The 15601-nt window shown below is 32.8% G+C and overlaps 2 protein-coding genes across 2 annotated transcripts; one reads left to right on the top strand and one right to left on the bottom strand.

Annotated features, from left to right (window-relative positions):
- Window positions 1-667: 667 nt before the first annotated feature.
- Window positions 668-11604, bottom strand: LOC103571696 (adenylate cyclase type 9). The gene is made up of 7 exons (XM_053742530.1): window positions 11168-11604; window positions 6822-7485; window positions 5481-6751; window positions 4969-5399; window positions 4758-4910; window positions 4484-4683; window positions 668-4421 (listed from the first exon to the last, which is right to left on the bottom strand). Exons 2-7 carry the CDS (start codon window positions 7088-7090, stop codon window positions 2645-2647), a joined length of 4101 nt encoding a protein of 1366 aa, XP_053598505.1. The 5' UTR covers window positions 7091-7485; window positions 11168-11604; the 3' UTR covers window positions 668-2644.
- Window positions 8053-10614, top strand: LOC103571694 (arginine--tRNA ligase, cytoplasmic). Its single transcript, XM_008549945.2, has 4 exons — window positions 8053-8197; window positions 8305-8448; window positions 8513-8744; window positions 8816-10614. The coding sequence occupies exons 1-4, from the start codon at window positions 8126-8128 to the stop codon at window positions 10411-10413; spliced, it is 2046 nt and encodes a 681-aa protein (XP_008548167.1). The 5' UTR covers window positions 8053-8125; the 3' UTR covers window positions 10414-10614.
- Window positions 11605-15601: the final 3997 nt, after the last annotated feature.

Here is a 15601-nt window from a genome sequence, read left to right as displayed (position 1 = left end):
TGCGCGCAATAAATGAATTTTAAATAATTCTAAGAGTCAACGCTTGGAGCAGAAGAGCGCTCGCAACTTTTCGATCACAGACTGTTTACTCCGAAGTTTTAAAACCATAAAATTTCCGTTTTACCGATTACTAGCTCCACTCATCCCGCGCCTGACGGTCAGAAATCTCTGTTCGAACCCGACGCGTGGATAAACGGTCACCCAGCCAAGTAGCAATCCTGCTCGATGCTACTTAGCTTTGGTGATCGTCACTTTAAAATAATATTATATAACTTCTATGGTTATCATTTATAGATGTTATTATATGACAATCATTTATATTAGGGTTGTGAATAATTTAAGGACAAACCATCTATCATTAATGTTTTTAAGGTCATTCTTAGATAATGCTTCCCATAACCGTATCAAAATTTAACCAGTTAATCAAAAAAAAAATTAAATTATTAAATGAAAAAAGGAGATCGTAGTTATAATATCGCTTAGTCATAAAATTACTTATAATTGTTATTAATTAGAAGCAAAACAGAATTTGTTGCATAAATTATAGCTTACATAATTTGCCCAGAATCTTTCAAACTCTTAATCTTATTATTGTAAAAACAGGTGAGATCTCATCAAGTGGATTCAAATCACGAAAATTAATAAATTCAATAAATACTCGTTAAAATAAGTTTTATAATTTGCCTTTTTTTATTATAAAGATTAATATACAAGCCTTAGAGTGACAATAATTAATTACAAATAAAACACATTTTTATAATTATAACAATTCCAATAGAGTTTTACACACCAACAATAAAATTCAAAATAATCTATTTCAAGTTTACAAAATATGAGTAACAATAATATCGGTTCATTACATTTCATAATTTTAAATGTCATACATCTTCTGAATTTTAGTATTAAAGCTTGTATCATACATTTCGATTATTATATTTCATAAAGAGAATGGAATATAGCGTGATGGCTGTAATAGCTGATTGTTGCCCCAGAAATCCGACTTAATTAATACACAACAATAATTACATACAACATACAATAATATATATCTATATATATATTTATTAAAACTTTATTTGAGATATGGGCATATCACCCCTGAGTTAAATAGGAAAGTACAATTAAATAATAGTATTAATTAATATCAATAAAAATATAAAGATTTACCGTAGATGAATGATTTTTATAAAATATAAGGCAATAATTGTTCAACTGGCATGTAAAAAAATGCAATATAATAATAATGTATTATAATTATTATTATTTCTTTGGAGTGTTGATAGAAATATTATAATATTCATATTTTTCGGCAACACAGGCACTTATTTATTAACATACTTATTATTTATTGATTGTGATATGAACACGTATACAATTTTTTTTACCTAAAAAAATTTATTTATGGCACGAATTTATTTTTAGACATTTTTTTTAATTATTTTTTTAGTGGTCACGACTTTGCTGGAATGCTTCGCTGTACAGCGAAATTTATTACATATATATTTCAAAAGTATTGTATTATATAAGTGTACATAATGATATATATAAGACTCATAATAAAATACGGCAATAATTTCATAGGAAAATTAACTTTTTTTCTGTACTTCGATGAATATTTTTTTTATTTTGTTTCGTAATCTTGTGCACGTTGCGATACGAGAGATTTTAAATTAACATACATGTACTAATTGATAAAATAAATAAAACAAAAAAAAAATATATAACTATAACTATAAATATTAATAACTCTCTCGTATTTTGTACTTGAAATAAGCGGATTAAATTTTTATAAAATAATAAAAATTTATCCACTTAAAAATAAATTTTTTCCTTCAAAAATATAATATCTCAAAATAAATATCATTTAATTAATATAATTACTCTATATTGTATTTATCGTTTATTTAGCAGTCATAGACTATCATTTTTTAAATCTGCGAGGTTCAAAATTATCCCAGCAAGAAAATGCACCTCGAAATTTTTCAATTTTTACCTCCACCTTTTTTATCCATGCGTAGTTTAGAAATGTTCGGTAGTGGGAGACTTCCGAAGTTCATTTTCTCTCCAGGAAAAATTTAATATAATTTTTTAATACAAAACCAAGTTTTCCACTTTAAAGATAGTCCCTAATTTATTTAAAGTCTTGAGCAGTAAAAATTATTATTCGTAACTTATGCGCAAAAAATATTTCATAATATGCCTCCAGATGGTACCGAAAAAATGATTTTACATGCGAATGTCTGCAGGCATATTTTACATCATCTTCCAAATATTTTTTACAACAACGTACAGATCTACTTCAAGTGTTTTAAAGTATGATTTTATAAATAATCTTTATCGATGGTACCATCATCTTGAATTTCAATCTTGTTAATATTTCGTCAGTTATAAAATTTAAACTTGATTTAAAATTACAAGACTTATTCACAACCTTTGATTCCCAATAGAATAAAAAATAATTAATAAAGAAAAACTAAACGACACCCGTTGCAGGAAAACTGCTCATAAAATATTAAACAAATTCTTCTTTAACAAAATGTCTGCTACCTACACATAAATACATAAGTATCCCAGCTTGATCAAGTTTAACCTTGACGTACTTGAAAACTGAGTTCCTCCGGTAATCCGAAGGTCTTTCCGAACCTCAAATAACCCCAGTCCCATTAATATCTTCTTTTTTTCCAATCAGCAGGAAAACGTCCATATTATCTTTCCCTTTAACATAAACCTGCCCGCGGGGTTCAAATTTGTACTTCTCACCCAGAACATCCACGCAGTTGCTCGCGAACTGAATCCTTCCCGGGACTCCGGTAGAGTCCATTCTGGACGCGATATTAACCGCGTCGCCCCAAATGTCATAATAGAGTTTGGTAGCACCAATTACCCCAGCAGTAACGTCTCCGTAGTTAAAACCCACCCTTAATATCAATTTGAAACCCAACAGATCTCTGTTAAAATCATAAATAACCTTTTGCATCGCCACCGCAAAGTCAATGAGCTGAAACAAGTGACAATTCTCATGGTCATTTTGCTGCCTAACCTGGGGATTTAGTCCACTCGCTGCCATAAAAGTGCTACCAATAGTCTTGATTTTTTCAACGTTACTGAACTCGGGTTTCTCAAGCAACTCATCAAAGTCCCCGATCAGTTCGTTGAGTACTCTCAGGTACTCTTTGCCCCCCAAATAAGATTCGTCATACAATTCATTGAAATTAACAATACTCGCAAATATAATACCCACGGCTTTGTGATTCTGCGAGTACTTGGCAGTCGTTTTCAATTGATCGGCGACATATTTCGGTATTATGTTATGCAGTAACCAGTCGGCCTGATTTTTCATAGCCTGGACTCGCGTTTTGTCACCCGCAGCAACTGCATTACCGTGAAAACTCAACCGGTAGCTTATTTCGAACTCGCGGTTCAAGAACCAGACCAAAAATAATAGCAATATAATATCAAGAAATATTTCTTGTTTGTACAAACGTTCATTGTATGAATCAGATCTATATGATATTATTATTTTTTCAGGTGACTTTACAGTTGTCGTTGGTACTGTTGTCGACTCATCGACAATTAATATACTTTGAGTTGTTGTTGTCAGTAATATTTTATCAGTAAATTGATCAATATCATTTGGTACAGGCACTATTGGTACTGGATTGTCAGATATAATATTACGCGGTAATCTTTTTATTTCATTTATACTGAGATTCATTTTTGAGTTATAAAATCCATTGATTGATTTATTGTGTAAATAAATATCATTTTTAATGAGATATGTACTGACACTAATATTACTGATAACAAGCGTAATAAATAGTACTGCTGATAGAGTTACGAGAAAATTTTTCATCCAGCAATTTAACTGGGTAAAGTTACAAAAATGTATCAACCCGACGAACATGAGGTAGCTGTAGTAATATTCAAAATCAATTAGCGTCGCGCGGTAGCTGTTGTTGCAAGTTAAGTTGAGTAGGATCGATATTATCGGCAAGCCGACTAGTAGCGCACCGCAGCCATGCCAGGGGTACCATCTCGTAAAGAATTTGAATATCATTTGGGTGTAAGTTGCGTAAATTGAGTTGGGATCTACTAGTTGCCGGATGCAGAGCACGACCACGAGGATTTGCATCAGAGTTGCGATCACGCTGAAGACTATGAAGTAGTTCGTTGGCTTGCAGAGGAGAAACAACGAGGCGGTGATCGCTGTGTAGACTAGTGCGGATATCAGGATGTCGAAGTAGGTGTTGAACCTCGCGGTTGCTAGGGTCGGCGGACTATCTCCCAGGGCTTCAGATGCCTTGTGCGCGTTCTCTCGGTACTCTTTTTCCATTTCTTTGTTTTTGAAGAAGAGGGTCACTGTTGACAGAGGCGGAGTCACGAAATACGAACTCTGGGAGCTTACGTTGTCCTGCACGCATCTGTAAATTATTTTAGAGTTAGAATTTATTTTCTTTTTTAAAGAGCTGCTGTTATTTGATACCTTATCAGTTGGAGATCAGACTGTTTGCGTAGTTTATGAAAGCAGACGCCGAATGTGTCAGTAAGAATTGGAGGAAATGGAAAATTAGGTGCTGATGATGGAGGATCTTGAAGTGAATTTAATGTTGAACTTGATGTGTAGTAACCGCTGACCCGATGACCTAGTAAATCTCCCTGTGCTATTCCATTCATGAGAAACAGCTGAAATAAATAATAATCATATTAATCAAATTATTTGCCGTAAAAAATGAAATATTTAATCAAAAATAAATTACCTGCTGCTGTATACTACTTCTGCGACTATTACTTCGTATCCCCGAGTCCTTTCTGCTGCAAATAGACGACGTGTGGCTCATAACATCATCGCGAGGTAACAGGGGACTGGCTGGCGCTGGATTTGGATCCATTTCTATGCCGTCAACAACAACCTGAAATTTTAAATAAATGTAAAAAATCTTACACACAAATTAATAATATAATACTTACTCCATTAAGTCCATTGTGTTCAGCTTCGGGCTCCGGTTTAGCTTCCACAGGTCTAGTGTCCATGTCACCAGTAGTCCGTTGCCTGTGCAAATATCTCCAGGGTCTACGGGCCTTTTTCTTACCGTAACTGGCTGTCGACAGCGGACTCTTGTTGACATCCTCCTTTTTATCATTATCATTATCATTGTCATTGACTTGTTCATCATAATCGTTCTCGGAGTCGAGAATACTTGGCAAGGAATTTGCTTTTATTTTATAATTATTCGGATTTGTCACCATGTGGAGATAATGTTTTGATTTTGATTGATTGTAGGAAGCTAGTCGATGCCGAGCGTTTATCAGCGGCGATATACTTGCAGGTGACGTTACATTCGTTATAAATTCATTGAGAAAATCAACTTTTCGTGCCTTTATGAAGTAGGTCTTAATTCCTGTAAAAATTATAATAATTAATTATTTTTTTTTAAAATAATTATTCTAATTAAACAAATATCAGTTGACTATTTACCTACCCTTGACGTTATCACCTTCTTCGGTCAGATATTCATTACCCAAGAAACTCAAAGTCTTCTCGCTAATATGAACCCTTCCAGGCTTCCCCGTACTCTCTAATTTATTAGCCAAAGTAACGTCATTAGACCAGACGTCAAATTTAAATCTCTTAGTCCCGACGATCCCACAGAGCACAGTCCCAGTGTGGACACCAACTCTCATGTTGACACCTTCTCTCCTCTCGACATCGAACTGATTAATGGCTTCGATCATCGCTAGTCCCATTTCTACGCAGCATCTCGCGTGGTCTGACCTCGGCTCCGGACACCCGCTGACGCAATAATAACAATCACCGAGCGTAGATATTTTTTCGCAGCCATGCTGGACACAGAGGTCGTCAAATCTCTCGAACAAATCATTCAAAATGTCAACGAGTTCCTCTGCCGTTTTGTTCGAACTCATTCTCGTAAACCCGACTATATCGGCGAACAAAATACTAACGTCTTCCATCGAGTGCATGTTAAATGGACGGAAGAGCGACCTGATGTCTGCAGTATTATTCGAAGGAATCGAACCCTTTTTCAGCGAGTCCTCTCGCTCTCTTTCACGCTCGCTCTCTTCCATCAACCAGTCAGCGACTTTCGGCGGCATCACCGAGTGAATCATTTTTTCTTTCAACTGTTTCTCCATCTCCAACTGCTTTCTCACCAGCAATGACTGTCCCACCTTCATAAAAGTCCCTCTCATTCTCACGAACGTCATTATCAAAATATGAACACCAATAATATGAATTGATATCTGCATCAGTATTCTTATAATCAACGTCGTGTTGAAATCAATCGTCCAAGTTCTCCCGTTTCTTTCTGTACTCGAGTATGTAGTCTTGTAATACAAATTAGCCGTCAGTACTTCAAATAAAATCGAATACAAGGTACAGAGACCAATACTTGCGTACAATGGCAGCGGTATCACTGTGTAAATAAGTAACAATATTTCTCCGCACAGCGCAAAGTGTCCGACAAGAGTGAGTCCACTTGCTGGAGGTACCAGGACCAGGAATGTCAATGACAGGACACAGAGCAAACTGGATACTACCAGTGATGTTGCCATCATATTCGACCGGTAGTATTTCGTGTATGTCAGGTACAGTGCTGATAACATTGTTATCATCATTGTTGTAAATATTATCAAAGACGTCGGCCATGTTGACGGATTATTATTTTCCAGTCCCGTTACCGTGAAGTAGGTCAGCCAGGACAGGGATATCAAAAGGATATAGAGCAATGCGTATCTAAAAAATATATAATCAATTAAAATTACAATGAAAAAAATTTTTCAGTGACAAACAAAGTGCCAAGTACCTGAAACGTAAACGTAGTTGTGGAAAAGCGCTTCTCCTGTATTGGTCCTCAAGGATTTCGGAATCAAATTTTGGATTCCACCATGATTGCCTTGCTGCTCTTTCAAAGGGTATCGGAAGACCTATACCACAACATCCTGCAGCTTGTCTACTGTGTGCTAAATAATTTTGTATGTACGGCGCCAATGATATCTGGATTTCATCCTTATCGTTATCATCACGTCCAGGTGTGAAACTAACTGATGAACTTCTTTTTCTGTCTGAAGTCATTGTGACTTAATTTATTTATTTATTTTTTTTTTTTACTTATTACACAGTCATTATTTAAATTAAAATCCTTGACACACTAATTCGAAGTCGTACATTTTATTTAATACTTATTATTAATTACTAATTATCGGCAGACATTGATTAAGATGAGTTTGAATATTTAAAAAATTATTATTATTGTAAACTCAATTATTCACAAACTTATTTTCTTTGCACTAGTGTTTATATTTAGACTTTATTTACGTTATTTTTATTATTTTACTCGAGTTTTTAATTTTATTTTTAGGAATCGAGTCTTGACTGAATGATAAACAGAATTTTAAATGTTGGGATTCAATATTTTTTCGAGTTATAATTGACAACCATCTTGGCTGTATCTTTTCTCAGATAAAACACTAAAGAAACAAGAGGAAAATTAGAAATATTATTGTTATAATAATAATGATAGTGTTTTATAATTTATAATAACAATGATTTGTCAATAATGACAGTAAAAAATATATCCGACAATTTATCCCGAGAAATTACCAAGAAATAGCAGGTGCTACCAAAAGATGGCGGATCACGTATTTTTTTTTTAAATTGATTTTTTAATAAACTAATTATTAAAATTATGAAAATTAAACTCTAATTAAAAATAAAAACCAGGTATTTAAATTTGATAATTTAAAAAAACAGAGAGCTTGAGCGCGGGCTTTTTTATGTCACGATTTTTAAAAAAAACAAAAGTGATTCAAAATGAGTGTGAATGTAGCAGACAAATTTGAAAATATTAATGAAGTAAGTAATTAATAAAATAAAATTTGAAAAAAATGGGCATTTAAAAAATTTTGAAATTAATAAGTGCATTTTTGAGAAATATCATTTTTCAAATTATTTATAATTTTAAATTTGTCTGATGACAGCTACATCACACTCGCGATTCAAATTAAGCGCGCGAATTACAAAAGAAAAATCCGAAGTTTGCCGAGCCGGTTACTTTTTCTCAGTACGAATACAAATATATACAATTGAATCCACGTGTATAAAAAATTTATGTACTGTAATATCTCGAACAATATGTCATCAGCCAGCTTAGATAAATTCAACGAACGCGCAAATATTGCGGTAATATATTTTTTAAATAAAATATTCATTTTTTAAATTTTTAATTTACTCTGGTGTAGAGTGTGCCCAAAGTAAAAATTGAGGTTATAATCTTGTCTTACTTTCAGGAAAAAGAGATAGAGTATTTAAAAAATGAAATCGAGCAATTGAAACTAGCTCTCCAGGCTCAAGTTCCCGAGCAAACTCTCAGTGCCAGCGAATTGCTACAAGAGAATGCTAAACTGAAGCACCGGGTTGCGGTTATGAAACGAGTAAGCACCAGAAATTCGCATTAAATATTGATCAAATTATTTTATTTTATTTTTTTTTTTTCAGTACGTTGACTCGTTACGTGAAAAAGAGTCGGGTAAAAATAACACCATGGGAGAGAATCACAAAATGCCCAGTATCAGTGTCCAGCTGGAGGAATTGTTTCTAGAAGCGATTAAAAAGTCGTATCCGGATATTCCTGATCCACCGGTTGTTATCTCGGCATCTGGTAACCCCAAGTTTGGAGATTATCAATGTAACAGTGCTATGTCACTGTCTAAGCAGCTTGGAGCATCAGGTAATTATTTATTTACCAGGAACAGGAGTCGTTGATAAAATTACTGATTTATTTAATTAAATTTACTGCAGGAGTCAAAGTAAATCCGTTTGACGTGGCCAATAATATCGTCTCCAATACGAGCCCATCACCTTTGATTGAAAAACTAGAAGTTGCACGACCTGGTTTCATAAATATTTATCTTAGTCGGGACTACAGTCGCTCGATCTTGAGCAAGGTCGTTAAGTCTCGTCGTGTCTTTCCGCCGGAGGTTAAAAAACTACGAGTTATTGTTGACTTTTCGAGTCCCAACATCGCTAAGGAGATGCACGTGGGCCATCTGCGGTCGACAATCATCGGCGAGAGCATATGTCGTCTTCTGGAGTACCTGGGACACGATGTGCTGAGACTGAATCACGTGGGAGACTGGGGCACGCAGTTTGGAATGCTGATAGCGCATTTGCAGGACAAGTTCCCTGACTATGTGACTATCTCGCCTCCGATATCGGACCTTCAGAGTTTCTACAAAGAGTCAAAGAAACGTTTTGATGAAGATCAGGAGTTTAAGAAACGTGCTTACGCATGTGTAGTTAAATTACAAGCTGGTGATCCAGATATTACTAAAGCCTGGCAATTGATTTGCGATGTATCACGTAAAGAGTTTGATAAATTATACCGTCGTCTTGACATTACGATAATTGAACGTGGGGAATCTTTTTACCAGAAGATGATGGAGGAAGTGGTGAAGGATTTGGAGGAGAGAAATTTGCTAGAAGAAGACGAGGGACGTAAAATAATGTGGGGTGAAAAACCAAATACTGGAATTCCACTGACGATCGTTAAGTCTGACGGAGGTTTTACTTATGACACTTCGGACATGGCGTGTTTGAAACACCGTCTTCATGTAGAGAATGGCGACTGGTTAATTTATGTTACCGATGCTGGTCAAGCTGTCCACTTCCAGATGCTGGAGAGTTGTGGGAAACGCGCCGGCATACTCACACCAGACAGAAAAATTACTCACGTGACTTTCGGCGTGGTCTTGGGCGAAGATAAAAAGAAATTCAAAACTCGTTCTGGTGACACTGTCAAGTTGCTAGACTTGCTGGACGAAGGGCTCAAGAGAGCGCTAGACAAACTTCAGGAAAAGGGCCGAGACAAAGAGCTGAGCGCAGAAGAGCTGAAGGCTGCCCAGGAATCAGTTGCCTACGGCTGCATAAAGTACGCGGATCTGTCACATAATCGTAACCACGAGTACATTTTCTCCTTCGATAAAATGCTGGAGGACAAAGGTAACACTGCTGTCTATCTTCTCTACCAGCTGACGAGGATACGGTCCATCGCCCGGGCTGCAAACGTCACAGAAGAGCAAATAAAACAAGCGGTAGACTCGACTGCAATCTCACTAGAGCACGAAAAAGAATGGAAGTTAGCAAAGGTCTTAATTAAATTCCCAGATGTCCTACTTAAAATCACCAAGGATTTGTTCCTCCACCCACTTTGCGAGTTTTGCTATGAAATCTCCACCGCCTTCAGTGAATTTTATGATAATTGTTACTGCGTTGAAAAAAATAAAAACGGGGAAATTGTTAAAGTTAATATGAACCGAATCTTGTTATGCGAAGCCACGGCTATTGTTTTGGAACAGTGTTTCTTTATTTTAGGATTGAAACCTGTTGCCAAAATGTAACTTTTTTTTTTTCAACCAGTACTCAGATTAAACTATCGAATGACAACTTTAATAATTATACATTAAAAATTTTTTTTTTAACATCAATTGGACAAGAAAGATGGCAGAGGTTCGATAATTTTTCTATTTTATCAGCAAATTACACGTAATAAAATTTAATAATAAAAATCTAAAGTCCTTTGTGTGAATTTGAAAATTTAATCGGTCGTCTGCTTTTTTTTTATCAAAGATTCTGATAAACTGATAAGTTTAATTTCCGCATCTTTGATAAAAATTAAATTTTTTTGTTAAAAAAGAAAAGAAATGAATTCAGTAGTTTAATTATTTGAAAATAAGTAAATAATTAAATATTTATACAGTGTGATGTAAAAATAAAATTTTTTAAGGCCATTCTCCAAGGGTGCCCCCCACCTTTTTCCAAAAAATGTGGCGTCACCTGGTGACCGGCAGCCGCACTAAAAAAAGTACTAGAGCTGAAAAACTTTATAATTAAATTAAAATTATTTAGAATAAGCAGATGCAAAAAATATAAATTTTATAATGAATAAAAAAATTAAGATTATTTTTTAAAATCATTAGTTAGTTTAAGAAAAATTTAAAAACTGAGATTGGAAAATAATATTTTCATTGATATTGAACTGTCAATATCATTTATTTTATATGAGTAATTAAAAAATAATTTTAATATTTATCTAAAAAAGGCCAACGTACAAGAAATTTTAAAGACACGTAGAATATTGAAAAAATTACTTACAGTAATTATAAATACGCATTTGAGCGTAGTTTCTTTAATAAAATTCAACATTATATTTGCCATTTAGTAACTTTTTATTTTGACAGATGTAAACATCAGGTCTGTACCATTTTGTGGGCGCGTGCAAGGCGCTCAAATATAGTAGCGGGAAAAATTAAATTTTTTAAAAATTCATTTCTTTCAGAAATAGTAATAATAAAATTTTATTTTGCACGCCTCGAACGCGAAACAGAGAGGTTGTGCTTTAGAACGGACTTGTCAAGGTCACGCGATTTTTTATTTATTAGTATCAATTAATTGAATTTCGTATCATTAAAAAAGTAATAAAGAAGATATGTACCGTAGTTGTTTAATAATTGATTATTAATTTAATGAATCATAATTGATTTTAATATTAAATTTCGTTCGAACCCTTATGTGAAAATTTGAAAATAAAATAAATAAATAAATATTTTAATTTGTAAAAGTTCTGATCGTAAGAAATTCTTGAAGATAAAAACCTTTCACATAAATTTTTCACTTATCATGACGCAACTTAAATAAATTTTGGCATACTTAGTTTTGAGACATTAAAAATATTATATACCTGTACCCTCGCGGTTTTGATTCACCCTGGAAACACCCCGGAAACACGATGGAATCACGGTGGATCCACGGCGGTTACACAATGTATTTTTTGTCATTTTATCACCGTGACTCCAGGGTGATTACACGGTGTATTCACCGTGATTCCACGTACACCGCGTAATCACCGTGGATAGACTGTGGAATCTCGATGAATACACCGTGGAATCAGGGTGGGTACACCGTGTTACCATTGTGGAAACACCATGTAACCATCGTGTATACACGGTGATAAAATGGCACAAACCACCCTGTAACCACCCTGGATCCAGCGTGATTCCACCGTGTTTCCACTCCCAGGGTGTATCTAGGCTGATTCCAGGCTGATTTAAAACCGTCAGGGTAGCTAAAAATCAGCTAGATTCGTCTATTATTTGTGAATAGATACACTAAAGCCCTCGAAATTTAAATAATGGTCTAAATCTGGCTAAAAGTAGCTAAAAATCAGCTAGATTTGTCTATTTTTTGTGAATAGGTACACTAAAGCCCTCGAAATTCAAATAATGGTCTAAATCTGGCTAAAAGTGGCTAAAAATCAGCTAGATTTGTCGCCCTGATTGGTTGTATTTCTCGGATAATATTTTATAAGTTCCGAACGATGAAGAATCAACGATTCTGTGGCATTCCATGGCCATAATCAGGATTTTCCGAGCAATTTTCACTATTTTTCATGCTACTTATGTCCACCCGTTCCCTAAATAACAACTAATTATGCTGACGATCACCTCACCCTGCCCCGATAACTTTTACGCTATCGTTTTGAAACTAGTTTTAATTTGCAGAGAATTTGTTGAATTTGAAAGTCTATAAAACAAATTGCTCTAACTCGATCTATGTCGATTCTATTTGCTCCGAAAGTCTATTTTTCACTTGTTTCATATAATTTTGTTAATAGTGAAAAAAAACGGTTCATCGTACGAAAATGATGCATAGCATCCATCTTTTAGAAAATGTCTTCCTCTACGGAATTGTTTATAATACTTTCCTGCTAAAAAAATCCATGAAATTCTTACAGCTGTATGTATAGGGCCCTATACTAAACCATATAGCACTTCTCATAGAACTCATTCATTCTTATAAAACCTCTATGGGAATGTATGAGAATCTATGAGATTTTCTAAACAGGGTGATATTGCTAAAGTGCACTGTTTATAAGATACAATCAGTAGAACATTCTGCAGTAAAAAGGATTTATACTATATTAAGCTTACAATGTTTATACTGTCTCATGTTAAACTACTTGTATCTCATAGATAATACGCACACCCCTATTACAAATCAACGAGGACCGCGTCGTTTGTCATCTACCGTTAGCATTGATTCTAACGACGCTAGCGCGACGCTAGTCAGTGCCTCGTTTCATTTTTACTAAGGACTTTAGCTATATATCTAGCTTATCAGGAAGATAGTTTAAAATCAATTAGAACATTCTACACGGAGAAATATAAAACTGATCAATCGGGATAAAATCGAGAAATAAAGTATCATTTTCCGAATGAATTTGATTGAACCTGATTGAGATCTTTCAATCGGATTTAATCAGATTTAATTGGAAAATAATCGAAAATAAAAAATATTTTTTTCCGATTGAATCTGATTGAAATTCAATCGGAGGCCTCAAATGCTCCCGAACATTTCTGATTGAAAATTTTTTGCGATTGAAACTGATAGGATTCTTACCTACTTCGTAAACTCATTACCCAAAAGTACATCCGAATAATTAGTAAGTGAACAGCTCTCAGTATAAACTGTTCGTTGCAAAGTGATATTCGAAAATAAGCATAACTAAATTATTGTTTTTTTTTCTTTATAAAAAAAGAAAATATGGCCGAACCAATACTTAAGACTCTAGAAGAACATATAGAAAAATTAGTGGAAAATGTGCGACAAATAAATATTATGGGGTGTGATGGAAGGTAAAACTAATCATGATTATCACTGAAAAACTTTGCTACCAAATCTGATAGTCATATTTTTTATTAAAAGTAATTTTTTTTTTCAACTTTTATCAATACCGACAAAATTGATTTATTAAATTATTATAGAAGTAAATCCAGTCTTTACAAAAAGTTTCTAGACAGACACTTGTCACTCAATCATATAACATAGAAATATCAGTTCCAGAATTGACTTTAAGTATAGAATATAACAACTCTAAAGTAGATATCTAACCAGGAACAGCAAAAGAGGTTGGGCCATCTAGTGGCAAGCACTGAACTATTTTCACTGCTGCTTAGCACCAGATAATAAATGTAATTATAAATTACATTTATTACTAAGTGTAGTAATAAATGTAATTTTTATAAAAACTTTTTAATAAATACAAAAAAATTGTTGGTTCGTAATTGTATTATTTAACAATAAAAAATTTTTGTAAGAAACGATTTTTAAGAAAAAAATTTTTAAATTTAATTTTAAAATTAAAATTCTTAAAATTTTTTTTAATTTTTGAGAAAAAAATCGTTTCTTAAAATAATTTTTTTATTGTTAAATAACGCAATTGCTAACTAACAATTTTTTGTATTTATTAAAAAGTATTTATAAAAATTACATTTAATCATAATTCATTAAGCAATTGAGTTAGAGCTTCGATTAAAAACTCAAGTTCTTTAATGATTAATGAAGAATAAAAAAGACTTGAAGTGTTGTAGTCTTACCTTCAACAGTTTTTAAGTTATTTTAATAACAATAAAGAAGAACAGAAAAGTAGCGACAAATCGAAGTGTATATAACTTAATACATATATATATATATACATATATATATATATTTTTTTTTTTTTTTTTTTTTTTTTTTTCAAATCTATTCAAACTTCATATAAGCATCCGTGGTCATAAGCCATTTCAGTACTTAAATAAATAAGGTGCAATTTACATTAATAAATAACAATTAGAAAAAAACAAAAAAAAAAGAAAGAATGAAAATTAGATTTTGTTAAATGGAATAAGGCTCACCAGGAAATTTAGCTCCATAATTAAGTTGATTGTGTCGTTTAAGCACATCAATATTTTCACTGATAATTAATTTGTCAGGTTTGCAAACTTTGAATAATCAAGCCAGAAATGCCGGACTGCCATCGAAGATTCACATTTCTGATAATTTTTGGTAAGTGTTTGTAGTAAAAGATGATTACGGGTAAAGCTAGTATGCGTAGTAAATTAACTCCGATCAGAGTATGAAGGTACAGTAAAAAAAATAAAACATAAAAGATTATTTATAGTTGATAATTTTTATTCCAATTTAAGAATTTAAATAACAATATCAAAGTATAATCATTGTAAATCCCTTATTTACAATTATTAACTGTTATTATTAGAACAGTTATTTATTTAGTGTTTTCTTTACAATACAGAAAGAATAATATTAATCGAAATACATTTTTGAGGAAAAAAAAATACTGACGACATTGTCGAGTAATACTATATAATTAAAAAGCAATTTAATTACTATTACTACTTCAAATAATTTAATTAAGAAAAATTATCAATCATTTAAGAATATTATTGATTTAAGAAATCCGTTGAAAACTTAATTATTTACTAACTTTCTGAAAAAAAAATAATTTGTTTAAACTTGTGCATTAATACTGTGATTGATTCAAATTCCATGATAAATTTGTTATATTTTATTAGTAAAAGTCTTAATACTTTTTATATCGTTTGTTAAACTTCTTAGATAAAATACATATATGTTTATATGAATACCAAATAAATGTGTACAGTAAAAAATCTAAAACATGAAAGATTATTTATAGTTAATAATTTCTATGTCAATTTAATAAATTAACTAACATCATCAAAGTATAATCAT

The sequence above is a fragment of the Microplitis demolitor genome, chromosome 10, assembly GCF_026212275.2.
Source record: "Microplitis demolitor isolate Queensland-Clemson2020A chromosome 10, iyMicDemo2.1a, whole genome shotgun sequence".
In the NCBI taxonomy this organism is placed as follows: Eukaryota; Metazoa; Arthropoda; class Insecta; order Hymenoptera; family Braconidae; genus Microplitis; species Microplitis demolitor.
The sequence above is the reverse complement of the archived record's forward strand: the minus strand, read 5'-3'. Positions and strand labels throughout refer to the sequence as shown.

What these genes read in the sequence shown, in the direction of transcription:
- LOC103571696 (XM_053742530.1), bottom strand. Translation starts at nt 7,090, where the DNA reads ATGACTTCAGACAGAAAAAGAAGTTCATCAGTTAGTTTCACACCTGGA. An exon ending in CAACTACGTTTACGTTTCAG is followed by an intron (nt 6,752 to 6,821) that starts GTACTTGGCACT and finishes TATATTTTTTAG; the next exon opens with ATACGCATTGCTCTATATCC. An exon ending in AACACAATGGACTTAATGGA is followed by an intron (nt 4,911 to 4,968) that starts GTAAGTATTATA and finishes TTAAAATTTCAG; the next exon opens with GTTGTTGTTGACGGCATAGA.
- LOC103571694 (XM_008549945.2), top strand. Translation starts at nt 8,126, where the DNA reads ATGTACTGTAATATCTCGAACAATATGTCATCAGCCAGCTTAGATAAA. An exon ending in ACGAACGCGCAAATATTGCG is followed by an intron (nt 8,198 to 8,304) that starts GTAATATATTTT and finishes TCTTACTTTCAG; the next exon opens with GAAAAAGAGATAGAGTATTT. An exon ending in TAAGCAGCTTGGAGCATCAG is followed by an intron (nt 8,745 to 8,815) that starts GTAATTATTTAT and finishes AATTTACTGCAG; the next exon opens with GAGTCAAAGTAAATCCGTTT.